The 14,026-nt window shown below is 40.1% G+C and overlaps 1 protein-coding gene across 4 annotated transcripts in view; it reads left to right on the forward strand.

Moving 5' to 3' along the window:
* bnc2 (basonuclin 2) overlaps positions 1 to 12,699 on the forward strand; it is a 224,429-nt gene extending 211,730 nt beyond the window's left edge. For 3 of the 4 annotated variants that reach the window (XM_047364402.1, XM_047364400.1, XM_047364401.1), the window contains one exon: positions 6,828 to 12,699. In XM_047364402.1, coding sequence (XP_047220358.1) covers positions 6,828 to 7,632 — 805 coding nt within the window. In that variant the 3' untranslated portion in view covers positions 7,633 to 12,699. Of the gene's footprint in view, positions 1 to 4,192; positions 4,266 to 6,827 lie in introns of all 4 variants that reach the window. The other variant, XM_047364403.1, reaches the window with a different exon arrangement.
* The last annotated feature ends 1,327 nt before the right edge of the window (positions 12,700 to 14,026 follow it).

The following is a 14,026-nucleotide window of genomic DNA, read 5'->3' on the forward strand; positions in this document are numbered from 1 at the left end:
AGCTAACACTTAACATCTGTTAGTTAATAAGAAATTAAAAGGGTACTCAGGGACATCTGCTCTGTGTCAAGTAAAAGTTCAGAAGACCAGAGTGCCATGCAGAGAAGCACACACACACACACACACACACACACACACACACACACACACATATAAATATACACTCCAAGCTTCCAGCTGCGGCGTGTTGTTTACCTGCCCTCACTGCCTCACCTTTGCACGGTGAATTCAAGGCGCCTACATTAACATCGACAGCGGTTTGTCAAACCGCTGCATTTATTAGCGCATTAAGAGGTGATGCGAGCCGTACTCACCTGGGCTTGTTAGCACGTATCCGTCCCACACACTCCGATCTGCAGAATAAATGTTTGCTGGAGCAACACGGATGGCAGCTCAATGTCACAACACATGCTAGAGCCTACGCCTAGAGCACAGTCCATGAAATGTCAAAAACAAGTGTCGGCTCAGAAACAACATGGATATCTTTAAGCTATCTCCTCTGCAAGAAAATTTAGTCTTTTTTCTCAATGACAGATAAAAAATGTCTAATTGTTGAGATATTAAATTTTTTTTTCACAGTGTAACATATCATTTGTACTCCCCTTTTCTCTTCCTCCACTGCTTCTACCTTGCCCATCCTTTTCCAGCCCAAACCTGGAAAGCCTTTCAACTTTCAGTTTTTTTGTGGTATCTGTTTCTAAAACTGGCTGTTCAATAGCAGCATCTAAACAGAGCTGGTGGTTCTGGATGAGATGAGAGCAGGAGGAGCAGGACTGAATGTGGCCGAGTCTACAGCAGCTTGCCGTAGCATGCACTGCTTCACTGTGGTGCATCCCCACCAGTAACACCGTTAGCTCCACTTATTTCATCAGACTTTCCAAACAGCGAATGCTTCGGTTATGACCAGCCTGCACAAACATGTTCTCCATTTTCAATTGATTTTCTTGTATCTGTTAATGTTTGAATTGTGAAAGAGTTAGAAAATAACTAAACACTGGACCAGTACATTTGTTGGGGACTTTAGCAACAGTTTTTCTTTTTTTGCCTGTCAGCTGTCCCTTTTAATTCCTTCATGTCTCAACTCGATTTCATAAAAACAACAAAGGCGTTTGAACAATAAGCAGACCAGTGGGTAAAATGTAATGTCTGCAAGGTGCAGAAACATCATTTTAAGCAGGGGAGCTACTAAACAATTACAAAAGCTTGAACATCTTGTCAGTGTGGATGTGCATTGACAGTTTATCTCAATTTATTAAACCACATCAGTAAGAGGAACAAACTGCTATGATTGTAATGTTCCTGGGACATGAGTTTCCACCGCAGGTTCAAACATGAAAATAAAAAGCAGAGCAACAGCCAAGCTGGAGAAATCCTGAAGCTTTGAGACAAGTCAATACACAAGCTGTACTCTCATCAGATCTGTCCCTGGATAATCCTTTAATGACATAATGTGTATCTGAGTGCAATGGAAGCAATAAAATGGGAATATAATTTAGCTGTTTTCATCAGAGCATCTTCTCGGATAAGATTAAGAACCTGCGTGTTCGGAGAAAACTACTGTTTGAATGTTGATGGCTTGTAAATTCAATACGTTCAACTAAGTTTTTTCTTCTAATTCGATGTTTTGCAGACTGTGACAGCAGTGACAATTGATAAGCTGGTCTGCCCAGTAGCTGAAACAGATGCAACACCTAATTTCTAATTCAACTGTATAATATTTGACAGAAAAAAAACTTTTAAAAAAGAAAAAAATCTATGTATTTGTATTATTATTATTAAACTAAATAATATGAGATTTGATGCTCTCATATGTTACCAGGAAGGTTGTCTGCATATCTGATTGATCCATAGACCGGGTCCAAAAACTTATGAACAACCTAGGAAGGCAGCAGACTATCCAAAAACACTAAATTACACTGATTTGGAACCACTTTAGCGCTCAGTTTGGAGGTCAGCAGATTTCACACTCATGCACAGTTAAACATCTGTGCCCACTGTAATACACTCACCTACAAAAGGATAATTTAATGTGCCCTTGAGCAAGTTCATAATATAAGGGTTTTAAATGTAAAACAGAAGAAATCAAGTGAGTGTTTTTACTCTACAGTGCCATGTCCACCCCCTCCCCTTCCCGCCTCCCGGCTGAACATGATTGCACATTTATTTTGGGGGTCATCTGTGTCGGAAAAAGTGATGAAGAGGCTGCGTTATAAACTGGTTTTATCCTAACTTTAAAGACATTAATATCTCAGATCTCTTTTTACCCTTCACCTAAAAAAGTTGAACCTGTTTCTGTGGCGCTGCAGTAAGCAGGTGTCCTCCCTCTTCCCCATTCCCACGACGCAGCCGTGCGCAGCCCGCAGTCCCTGCATGGGCCACTGCAAATGGAGAGAGTGAAGGTTAATTATGTTGGAAAGTCTCTTTTCCTCCTCTCTCCTTCCTCTTTCCGTCTTCCTTCTTTTCCCTCGGTCCCCTCACGGCATGTGGGCCTGGCTCTTCTGCCGCACAATCAACTCTGAGTTTGTGTCTTCTAAATAAAGGGCACGCCGTTAAAAGAGAGAATATGTTAGCAAACAAGAACTTAAACTCTTACATCTCTTTATCACTGCTGGCTTACAAATTTTAAAGAGAATAAAGAATATATCATCATTCTGAGATAAAAACACATAGAAACCTAACTTGTTTAATTAATTTTTAATGCACAATTTAATTTGAAGTCTATGCTATTTGGTAAGTTTAAACAATGGAAAGCAGATATAGCAGCAGCAGAGTAATAAACGTGGGTAAAATCCATGTCCTCCTAATCACCTAAAAGCTCATAACATGCCCCGAACGACAGGGAAGACAAAGGACCAGCAGTGTCAGTTCGATACCTCACGGTGCTCCATCTCATTTACACATTATGAGCCATTTAGACAATAAAAGCACATTTAGGTATGTATGTATCCGTGCACATTCACACTGACACAGAAACAAGGGCAAGGGCCATCAGATGAACCTAAAGATGATTAACGGCGACTGGGACAGGCTTGCTCTGGCTCAGCCTCCTCTGCACAGTCGAAACGGGCTCTCCGGAGGCCTCCCCCGTCTTTTGGGCGAAGATGAGACTGTCAAATTGGTTTGCCAGCCACATTACTGGCCAGCAGGGAGGTACTGGAGAGGGGGGGGTGGTGGTGAAGATGAAGCATACTGAAGAGGAGTGATGGAGGGGGAGGAATGGAGGGGAGTGGGAAATGGGGCAGAGAATCTAAATCTGATAAATGAAGAGAAGAGGACATAATGCCCTCGGTGTGGACTCAGTTCAGTTATTTTGATTGTTAAAGACTGCGTCTCTGACTACACACAGGTTAAATCGTGTTCATTAAAATGACCACAAGCTGGCCTGTTTCTTCTTTTGAAGTTTGTAAAGTTAAATATTTTTTGAATAATCTTAAAATATATGAATACAGTAAATCTTGTTTAGTTCATTCCTTTAAATATTACTTGCGAATCCAGGTGAAGAAGCTAAAACCAGACTGGTTGCAACTATGCTTCTTTTTTCCCTTTATTTCAATAATGTGGTTTTTCTAACAATGAGGTGTGCATTTTGATTATCTGAAAAGGATTTTAGTTATTCTGCAAAGTACTTACTGCTTGAGATTTAGCATATTTGACTTTAAAAGATAGCCATGATTAATTTAGAGCTTATTAGCAGTGAGAAGGTGTTTTTTTAGACATGGAGATGTGTTGCAAAGGACCTGCCTACCTGAGCATCATTACCAGCACCCTGAACAGAAATCTGTGGCCCCCTTCTCTAGTCAACCCTAAAGTGTTTTGCAGAAATTAATAATTTTTGCATTTCATTATGATTTTTAAGTGCTTGAGCCCACATAGAAACACTCACAGCAATGTATCAGAGCACCTATTTTACTCAAATACAGTAAGAAAATAATGACTTCATCACTGCATCCATAAGTTCTTGCCACATGGTTCTTCCTCCAATATTAACAGATAAAGAAAAACATGTGAAAAGAAAATATTTCCACTAAAACAATCAGAAACGTGCAAACACACACATGCAGCGACAGCCACAGCCGATCAATTCACCACGCTCCCCTGTCCACAATGCTGACGATGCTCGAGTGGACGGGCTCCTGGTTGCTTGGCTCACAGAAAAGGGTCCCTGAAATGAATGTATTTTTACCTCTTGCAGGACAATGTCGGATAGGGAAGTAAATAATTAAGGAAAGGGACCCTTTTTGACTGCATCAACCCTGCCACTGCTGGTAAGCTCTACAATCCATTGTGACTCCATTTTTGCCCATCCTGCCGAGGATGTGCTTATTCTTTTCTTTTTTTAATTTTGTTGTGTTTCACACATATGTGCCCTCCCTGCATGGAAACCCTTCACATTAAAGGTGCCAAGTGTTTGCACATTTTACTGAGAGGAACAGGCCTTTTGTATGTTGACTGCTTAAGTTTCCTTTCTGTGTTTTGCAGTTGTTATTGTGACGTGTGAAACGTGGCCCCCCACTCCTTTTTTAGGTTCTTTTCGCAGCTATGAAATTAGAGTTAAAAAAAGACCCTGAAGTCTTCCACCTTAAACCTTTTAGCATGGCTGTGTGTGTTAGCTCAAATGTCACTAATTGTGTCCCGACTTCAGCATGGCGTGTTGCTGCGTTTCTTTGATCAGCTGGAGAACATTATGTGATGTACTTTGCCTTGTGTTTGGGGAAAAAAAAGCCCATCTTAATTAATTCCAGGGCAACGTGAAGACGTGCTCATCGAGGTGCTCGATTAAGCCACCTCTAATAGTAAACCAGTGCAATAATGCTGTCAGGGCCTTGTGCTAATATGCTATCCAGTTCCCCTCGATTATCACATTACCACTGCTCAAATCAATTGATAAACTCCCATTCAATATGGTGGACTATTTAATTGAGTCAGAGTCTATTGGATTTGAGGGCTGTGCAGAGTAGACATGCTGACAGTGGTAAACATTAGCAGGATACTCTGTCTCCATGTGTTTTCACCATGGTGAGCCGTGTGTTTCTGAACCTGGATTAATTGAAACGATAATTGTACATATCGTTCATCATATATGACTTAACAGTGGCAAACATGAATTCATGTGCAATGCTGTTCAAATTATTTTGCTTCAATAGTCAAACTTTCATGTAATCTTTTTTAGTCTTAAGACTTTCTGAAGGTTTTTAACGTGTTCCTATTTACTGTTTTAACTCATTTTCTGCTGTAAACCTAGTTAATTCCAACCTATCAATCATTCTGGAGTAAAAAGGCTCATAAACCAAGGAATAAACCACAGTTGTGCAGACATGTAACAAAGAATTTAACAAAAAAACTACTTTGAGGCTCTTTGTTACCAGCAGGCTTCAGTTGAAACTAGAGATGCATCAAATCGAGTTTTAGATACTAGTTAAAAACTTTAATAGCATTCAAAAAATTTGTTTCTATACAGTCAACAATTACTTGGTATATGAAGAGGTGATGGGACACCATGTGTGGGAGAGAAGTCACCGGAAATCAGGGTTTTACTGATAATGTGACAAAATGAGAATTGTGACCAGGATCTTAAATTAGCGATTAGCGCCGTTAGCATTCTTTGAAAACTGGTCCCTGTGTTTATTCTCTGGAGATGTAGACCCCCACCTTATCTGTGAGATTTACAAAAGTCTTCAGACATTTCCAAATCCATCCAGTACTACGACAGATAAAGGTTGAAAGTTTAAAAAGATAAACCAGAGCAGCTTTGCTGTCATATGTTCTGCCTTCTAGTTATCTGCTGGAGTTTCAGGAGCCTGAATGAAAAGCTGGTGCTCCTCCCTATCAGCCGGTTTGCTATTTAAACGTAGCTTCACCAGAAAGTATTCACACATCCTCAATTTTTCACATACAGTTACATTACAGACTTATTCTGAAACCAGATGAGTGTTTTCTTTATAAAAAAGAATTTACACAAAAGATCCCAAAACCTTTAGCAGCAACTATAGCCTCTAGTCTTCTCTGCAAGCATGGTGCACCCGTTTTATTCACTATTCTTCTCTGTAGATCCTCTCAAACTCAGTCAGGTTGGATTGGCATCAGTGGTAGACAGAGCTTTTGAGTTGGATTTAAATCTGGGCTCTTGCTGGGGCAATCAAGTTCACTGATTGCTACTGAATCACTCCTGTGTTATCTGACTTGTGTGCTTTGGGTCATTGAAAGATAAACTGTCACCTTAGTCTTAAGTCCAGAGGAATCTGGAGGAGGGTTTCTTGAAGAATGTCTCTATATTTGGTCATTATGTCATCTTACCCTCAATCCAGACTAGTCGTCAAATTCATGCCACAAAAAGCATCCCTACTGTCTGTGGTGAGGAGATCTACTTTCCCAAGGCCAGTCTTCTCCAATTACCCAGTCTGCAGCCAAAACTAGGGAGGGCTGTTGTGGTTCCGAACGTTTCGAAATAATGGAGACCACAGTGCTTTTTGGGTAATTCAGTCCCGCCATACTTTTTTTGTATCCTTACACATATTTGTGGTCTTGGAGGTCTCCCAATGATTCCTTTGACATCTTGGTTATTGCTCTGATAACTGCGAGACCTTCTATATATGTGCTTCATTCCAATCACCTGAATTTATCACAGTTGGACTCCAATTATATATATATATATATATATATATATACATACATACATACCTAAAACAAATGTTGAAAAAATGAACAGGGGTCAACAAAACCTTTGCAGAGAACCATAGTTCGGAATTACTGTTTTTTATTTGTTTGCTAAGCTTTATTTGGTTGACACAGGCAGCACTTTGATTTACAACTCTGTCTCTTTACATCAGGCACAGCTCGAACATCAACCTGCACCGCAAACTGCTGACCAAAGAGCTGGACGACATTGTCCTCGACCCTCAACTCACGCCACTGCCCAAGGACCTGCGAGCCGAGTTTCTGGCCAAGCTCTACACCGGGCATCACATGGGTTTGGACCCGATGGCCAGGGTGGGTTTCCGGGCTCCCGGCCTCGGGCTCCCTGGTCTGAACCATAACACCCTCTCACACATGAGCAACGATTATCCCCATCATCCTTTAAATCATGACCTTAGAAACCATCACACCAACGGCCTGTTCCGGGGCCAGCCCGACGACTACATGGTGCTGGACCTGAGCACCACCTCCAGTGTTCAGTCCAGCAGCAGCATCCACTCCTCACATGAGTCAGAAGATGGCAGCGACGAAGGGATCCTATTGGATGACCTAGAAGAGGAGGGAGAAGAGGATGAGGAGGATGGAAACAGTGAGGGAGAGGACCTCTCCCGGCGTGTGGAGAGGCGGGCTGAAGGGGGGCATCAGGAGACTGGAAAACTCAAAGAAAGAGGGCTGGACTCTTCCTCATCACCATTCCTTCTTTCGTCCAGAGGGGGCAGTAATGGCAGCAGTGGTGGGATCCTCTGTAACATCTGCCACAAAGTATACAGCAACAAAGGGACCCTGCGTGTGCACTACAAGACTGTGCACCTGCGCGAGATGCACAAGTGCAAAATCCCTGGCTGCAACATGGTTTTCAGCTCAGTGCGCAGCCGTAACCGACACTCTCAGAACCCGAACCTCCATAAAAACATGCCCTTCTCTACAATATTAGACTAAGCAAGGACTTCTCGTCCCTCCTGACTCCACTGTTCCTTTCTCATCCTAAGTCCTCCTCCATCAAATACAAGCTGAACGCCTGTATGCCTCCTGACCCGTTCTTTGTAAGTCACTGCAAGACATTGCTATCTCCATGTATAAAATGATTAACTCTAGATGAAGTTTATCATTGTGTCTTTTGACTTATCCTTCTTTGGAAGAACAGGATGATGCCAATAGGCATGGAGTTTGCTTTATAGAAAACTCCAGCTAATTTTACTCATTAGCCCCTCCATCTTTTTTTCTACCTTCTACTCTGTTTGTGTTTACGTCCATGTCCAAAGAATCTGTTCAAACTCTTTATTTGTGACTTTGCCTGCAGAAACAATAGTACTGAAAAAAAGAGAAAAACTTCCTGTTGTATTTGTGTAACAATAACTTTTTAATGGACCCCTTACAAAAGCATGACAGCTCCATTTGTAAATAATGTCCCAAGAGGCTTTTTCGGTGTAAGAGTTGTGTTGATGGTTGTTTGCTTCCTTTTCCTCTCTTTATTGGATTTATGTTACAGTACAGTACGATACTTCCATCTATAGGCAAGAAAGAGGTAGCATCCTTAAAGCGGGACTCATTTATGTTAGTGTCAAACTGATTCATGGGGAAAAAACAAGAAGATCATGTGAATTGTTTTAACTGCCTGTTAGATATTCAGAGGTCGCCGGCATGCTTTTTTATGCTCTTACACTGATATCATTCTTTGTATTTTTTGAGCTTTTTTCTTTGGAGTTTTTTGCTTTAGTAAACCGATTCAGTTTTTGCACTTTGCATCTATACAAGGGGGACGTGTAATATTATGAGGGTTTCTGCAATGGTGAAGTCGGGTGATTGGGGGTCCACAGTGGCTTTGTTGCTGAGGGAAGCAATATTACCTTCAAATGCTTTCTTTTTGCATGCGCTCATTTTCAAAGCCTCTAAAATAAACCTGAAATATTTCCCAATTCCTTTACAACATATTCAAAGAAAATCTAGACCTCAGTCTAAATAAATGTATGTCCTCTGATTAGAAAGAAGTCAATGGGATAAGTCAGTATCTTGTTTAGGAAATAATTGGTGTTTTCTGTTTTCAGAAAAGCTATCTTAAAAACTATAAATGTCCCACAGGTTTAAAAGAAAAAAATCTTTCTTCAACTGTGACCAAAATGCATGAGTTTGCTTAAGAAAGCTCTTTCAGCAAGACATTGTCTTTAAATTATGCACCATTTAATCAATAGGATGCACTTGAGTCTTAAAACATTAACTGTGATTTTCTGCTGCAGGTTTTCTCTGCTGAGCCCCACCTCCACATATATTCTGCAGATGTTGCAATTTTCCTCCTTTTAGTTGCAAAGAGTTACTCACGGTACACATATTTTTAATAATTTGAGAAAGTAGCTTAGGGAAAGGGTATTTATTAGTGGTGATGGATCTTCACAGAGATGTTTTGTCCAGGCAAAGAATATTGTTTGTAAAAAGACAACAAAAAAAATCATTGTTCATGGATCTTGTCTGTGTTACTCTGCAAGGAGATCTACTCCTACTCGACTGGTGCTAAACAGCATTGGGAAATATGCAGTGTTATGTGGTGTGCTGTACAGTATTAACAACACCTTACATCTATAACCGTGTTGAGTTCCACGTATTTCACACTTCAGCCATTCTGCTGTACAGGCGTGACCTGTTCCACTGAAATATCTCAGACATTTTCTAAGACTCCACCTACAGGACACACGGGGTGTTTCTGAGCGCTCTTTTCTCTGTGATAAAGAGGAGCTGAGGTTGATGGAAAGGTTGTGGAGGTGGAAGGCTGACTAGGGAGGAAAGGATGACAGCAGCGATCATTAAAAATGTGCTGCTTCCCTGTTACCTGGAGGCATCCCGCCATTCCAGCTTCTTCTGTCTAATAACTCACTTGTCACTTTGTTACACTGCCAGACGTCAAGGTTGCTGACAAGACTGTGACACTGACAGAAGGAGAAAAGCCAGGGAAGAGAGTGTGCTCCAAACAGTTTAATTTGACTCAGTCAATTAAGTTAAATTCAGTTCATCTCTTCATTTTCAGTGTGCTTATTCTCCTTCAGGGTCTGTAGTAATTTATTTCAGTTCTTTTTCCTTTTTTATCCTTACTCTTTGTCTGTCAGAGCAGTCTTACCCATTTCTTCATCCTGCCACTCACTTACCACCTCCACATGCCGCAATGCAAATCCTACAGGGACTCGCGCTAATAGTGTATGCTTAAGTTCACCGGACAGCCACGGCATAGCAAAAAGGGATGGGTAATTGCCTGTTTATCCCAAGTGAACGGAAAATTGAGTACAGGAACCCCTGCCTTCTCCCAGGAGTGAGCTTCAGTGAGGCGCTCGCTGCCTCATTCACTCATCGAATCCCACCGGCCTTCACTCCAGCAGAAATAGAAAAAGTGCTTCTGCAGGAACCCCGCTGACAGCTGTCTCTCTGCACAGAAACATTCAGAGTGGCACACGTGCAGAAGAACGACTGTCCCAAGATGATATGCTGACCACAAACCATTCACAAATTGTGTTTTAAGAAGCTGACATCAGTGTAGAATAATCCAGTTCAGTTTTAAGTAGTTCAAATATTATAGATTTCTAACCAGACATGATCAAATGTGCTCCAAATTTCTGTGGAAATACCCCTTTGGCTAACTGTTAGCCATCATTAACAGCTATCAGAGTTTCTAACTTAATTAAAGAATGTCGAGGTTGGCGCCTGTAATATTCAGACAAGTTGATTCTTCTGATGAAACTGTCCTATGGTCATGTCTTGTCTCATTGAACATTAGTATGACGCATTAAATGTTTTTTAAGGGTGTCTGCTGACTGAAAGGCACTGCGGGGATTCCCAATTGTGTACCAAAGCAAACGTCTACCATCTTAATAATATTCCCTTCTAATAAATGTCACAGCACTTTATGCAGATGCTCTTCTTAACCTTTTTTATGTGTGAAAACGGAACATGAAAAGGGGTTTTTGATCAGATCAACTGACTGAAATAACAGTAAAGTAGCGCAACAAACAAAAAATTTTAAATGCTTTATTCTTTCTCCCTGGGCCGCAAGACCAAAATGAGGTCATTGTGTTCTTGCGGCCCTGTTTTGGAAGTTCTTGCAGCTTGTTCGTGACCCATCATCTGGGCAGAACTTTTTTCTCATGTGCTGTCTGACAACTCTTATATACATGCTGCAGTAGGAGGGACCAGTGAGGGTAATACAAGAGTTCTGCACTTGAGTTCTTGTGAAGAATGAAAGTGTGGCCCGGCCAGGAAGAACTTGGTTTCTGCCACCTCGAGTAAAAGAACAAAATTCTCTGTTTCTGTTGAGAATGACTTTCACTTTAAGCCCAAAACGTTTTCTATATTTAGTTTTTAGTGTGAAGGAAGAACACTTCCTTCGTCTAATGCAAATGTGAGGACAGTTAAAAAAATATGATCCTCATAAACCGTTCTGACATTTTTTTAAAAACAGGATTTTTTAAGCCCTTCGAAGTCAACTTTGAAGCAGGTGTCATTCTGAATAACTGTTATCTACAGCCACCGGGTCCAAAAAATCTAGATTTTTATTAAATGTGGACACTGAGAGAGCTATCTACTGTAAGTAAGATTAAAACTACTTTGACCTTTTGACAGAACCTCAACTTCAAAAATCCTGAAGTGCTCCTTCAAGATTCAACTGCATCCCATCAAGGGCCTCCTTTTCAGAGTCACATATTCCTCATGTTCTGTTTGTCACTGTCCTTTTCTCGTGGAGAATGACCCTTATCATAAATTTAAAGCAGAAAACAGGATGTTACAGGAAGGGGTTCTTCACACCACAGGATACAGCTCCCTTGAGGAGTATGAGACATTAGGTGGCATTTGAGAGGCAGAGCAGAAATGTGTGTAGGGAGGCTTCGATCTGTCATCTCATGCAGGGGAAACAGAGGGTTATACAGGCTGAGGTGGGAGCGAGAATGCAGTGAAGCTAACACTCCTCAGGAGTCATCACCAGCTTCTTCTTGATTGCCCGTTGAAGACTGCGTCACCTTTCTCCCACACAGTCTGCTGTCCTCTGAGAAATGACCACTGGCTTCCCTTTCTTATAACCCTTTTGATCCCTAACTTAACACATTCTGCTAGCTGGTGACCGTCCATTTCACTTAGAGCGCCTTGTCGGCCCAAACCACTGGAGTGAACCTTAAATATTTGATCAGCGCAGCATCAGCCATCAGTTATTCCACAATTCCTCACTGCACACGCAGGAAGGCAGGGATGGCGAATGGATAAAAAGGCCAACCTGATTGCTGTCCATTTCCTTCATGTCGCAGATGGAGTGAGAACAATAAAAGAGGAAAGGAGATGGGTGGCACTGCATGCAGTTAATGTAGCTCAAGAAACAACCTGAGGTGAAGTATTTAACAGGACATTGTTAGACTTGTGCAGATAAAAGAAAAACACACATGTCGGATTGTACAGATCAGAATTCCCTCATTAATTTGAACTGGAACCTGTGAGAAAAATACTGTAAATTAATAAAATGTTTTTCATGGAATTTTCAAATATTTTTTACATTCTTAAAGTATAAATAGTTTGAAGAGCTGGTAAGATTAGACTTTATTTTCATTCACTTGTGTTTTTGATTATCCAATGCATTAGTGTCTGTGTTTAAAAAAAGCCTATGCTACAGCACTCGACAGCGTTGCATGGCTTCATAGTCGCACTGCAAAAAACTAACAAAAAATAGAGAGCAAAGGATCCTTTGCTGTTAAAAAGGTGACTTTGGAAGCTTCATTGATACTGTATGTTACCTAAAGAGGTGTTTCCCATGTGCAGACAGAAGGAAAAAAATGATCCTTTTTAAGAGACTTTTCTTTCTTTATTTTTAGCCTTTCCTCTATTTTTTTCTGTATCATAACTGTCTATGTTGTTTTGCATAAAATGCATAAGGGTTTTGGGATGTAAATGGAATTTTATTCATATTTTGTCCAAATACCTCTTGTAATTTGTATCAGAATTCTTGTACAATTTTTATATTAAAGATTTATCAGTCACTGGCAATGTTTGTGTTTGTAATTCACAGAAAACACGTTTCACAGAAATGTGTCACTCAAATTATATTTAATCAGACACTGTAATTTCAGGGCTCTTTAATTGCCCATGATAAAAAAAAATAAAAAATCCCCAGGGAAAAGGCTATCTTGACCAATTAGTGGATGATTAGATTAATAGAGTTATTAAAAGATGTTGGGGCATGAGAAGATGGTGCCGTGCTTGTTGAATTAGTACCTGAAAGAGGCCAAATCCCTTTGTATGATAATAGGGTGAAATCAAATTAAAAAGAGACTGATCTCAGAATATAGCAAGAATAAAGAGCAATGTACCTTTTCTGTATTGTGACATAGAATCTTGTTATTAATATTAGCAATAGATGAAGACAATGTGGTTTATTTGGGCAAAATTAAAGGACAACATCATCTTTTAAATTAAAATTTAATTTAAAAAAATCTAAAATATTAAATTAATCCGAAAGGGGAATAAAAATAACTTTTGACAGCAAATGCTCTAATTTACAGACTAATGTGAGCTCCAGCAGGAATGTCATTTCTACCCAGGTCTCCAGGAAGGACATCAGGTCGTTTCCATCAAATCTGTGAAAGTGAAGAAGTGACATGAAGCCTATTGGTCTTAAATTAGACACCGGTTACAATCCTGTCATTGTCATCTGATCAACTGATTTTGGAAACTTTTTTCCACTACATCATAAAACAATTTTTATTAATACTTTATTTTCTATGTATTTACTGATAGTACTAAAAAGATTAAATATGCCATGCAAAATCAGTGGCAACAATGAGGAGGGACTGGTCATGCAAAAGCATCAGTATGAAAGCTTTGAAGCACTGCAACCTTTATTTTATTTAAATAAGCTGGTGTCATTTTTTGTTCTCCATGGAGCCCCACTTTAAAATATCTGTCACTCATTCCTGCCCTCAGATTTAACTCAGATGTTGTAAAATGAACCTAGCAGAAAGTCACAAAACCAAAACATCAGCATCTGGGCTTTCCCAAATTAAATATCTGGTTTCAGCTGATCATACTCATTTAACATCAATGCAGAAGTAAAAGCAGAAGTAAATTTCCTTTCAAGACAGATGGACTGAAAAAACAAACCCTAATCAGATATAAATTAGGAGAATTTGTGAAGAGAAAACATTAGATTTACATGTCGCTGCAAGGATGCAGATTTTGCTACAACTATATTATTCTGAGGAACATTAATCTTTCATTAATATTTTTTTTAGGATATGGTAGCGAGACGAAACACTCATCTTTTATTGACTAACTGGGGAAATACAGCAATAAAGAGAATAAATTAGACAGTGAC

Source organism: Girardinichthys multiradiatus, chromosome 5, assembly GCF_021462225.1.
Source record: "Girardinichthys multiradiatus isolate DD_20200921_A chromosome 5, DD_fGirMul_XY1, whole genome shotgun sequence".
NCBI lineage: Eukaryota > Metazoa > Chordata > Actinopteri > Cyprinodontiformes > Goodeidae > Girardinichthys > Girardinichthys multiradiatus.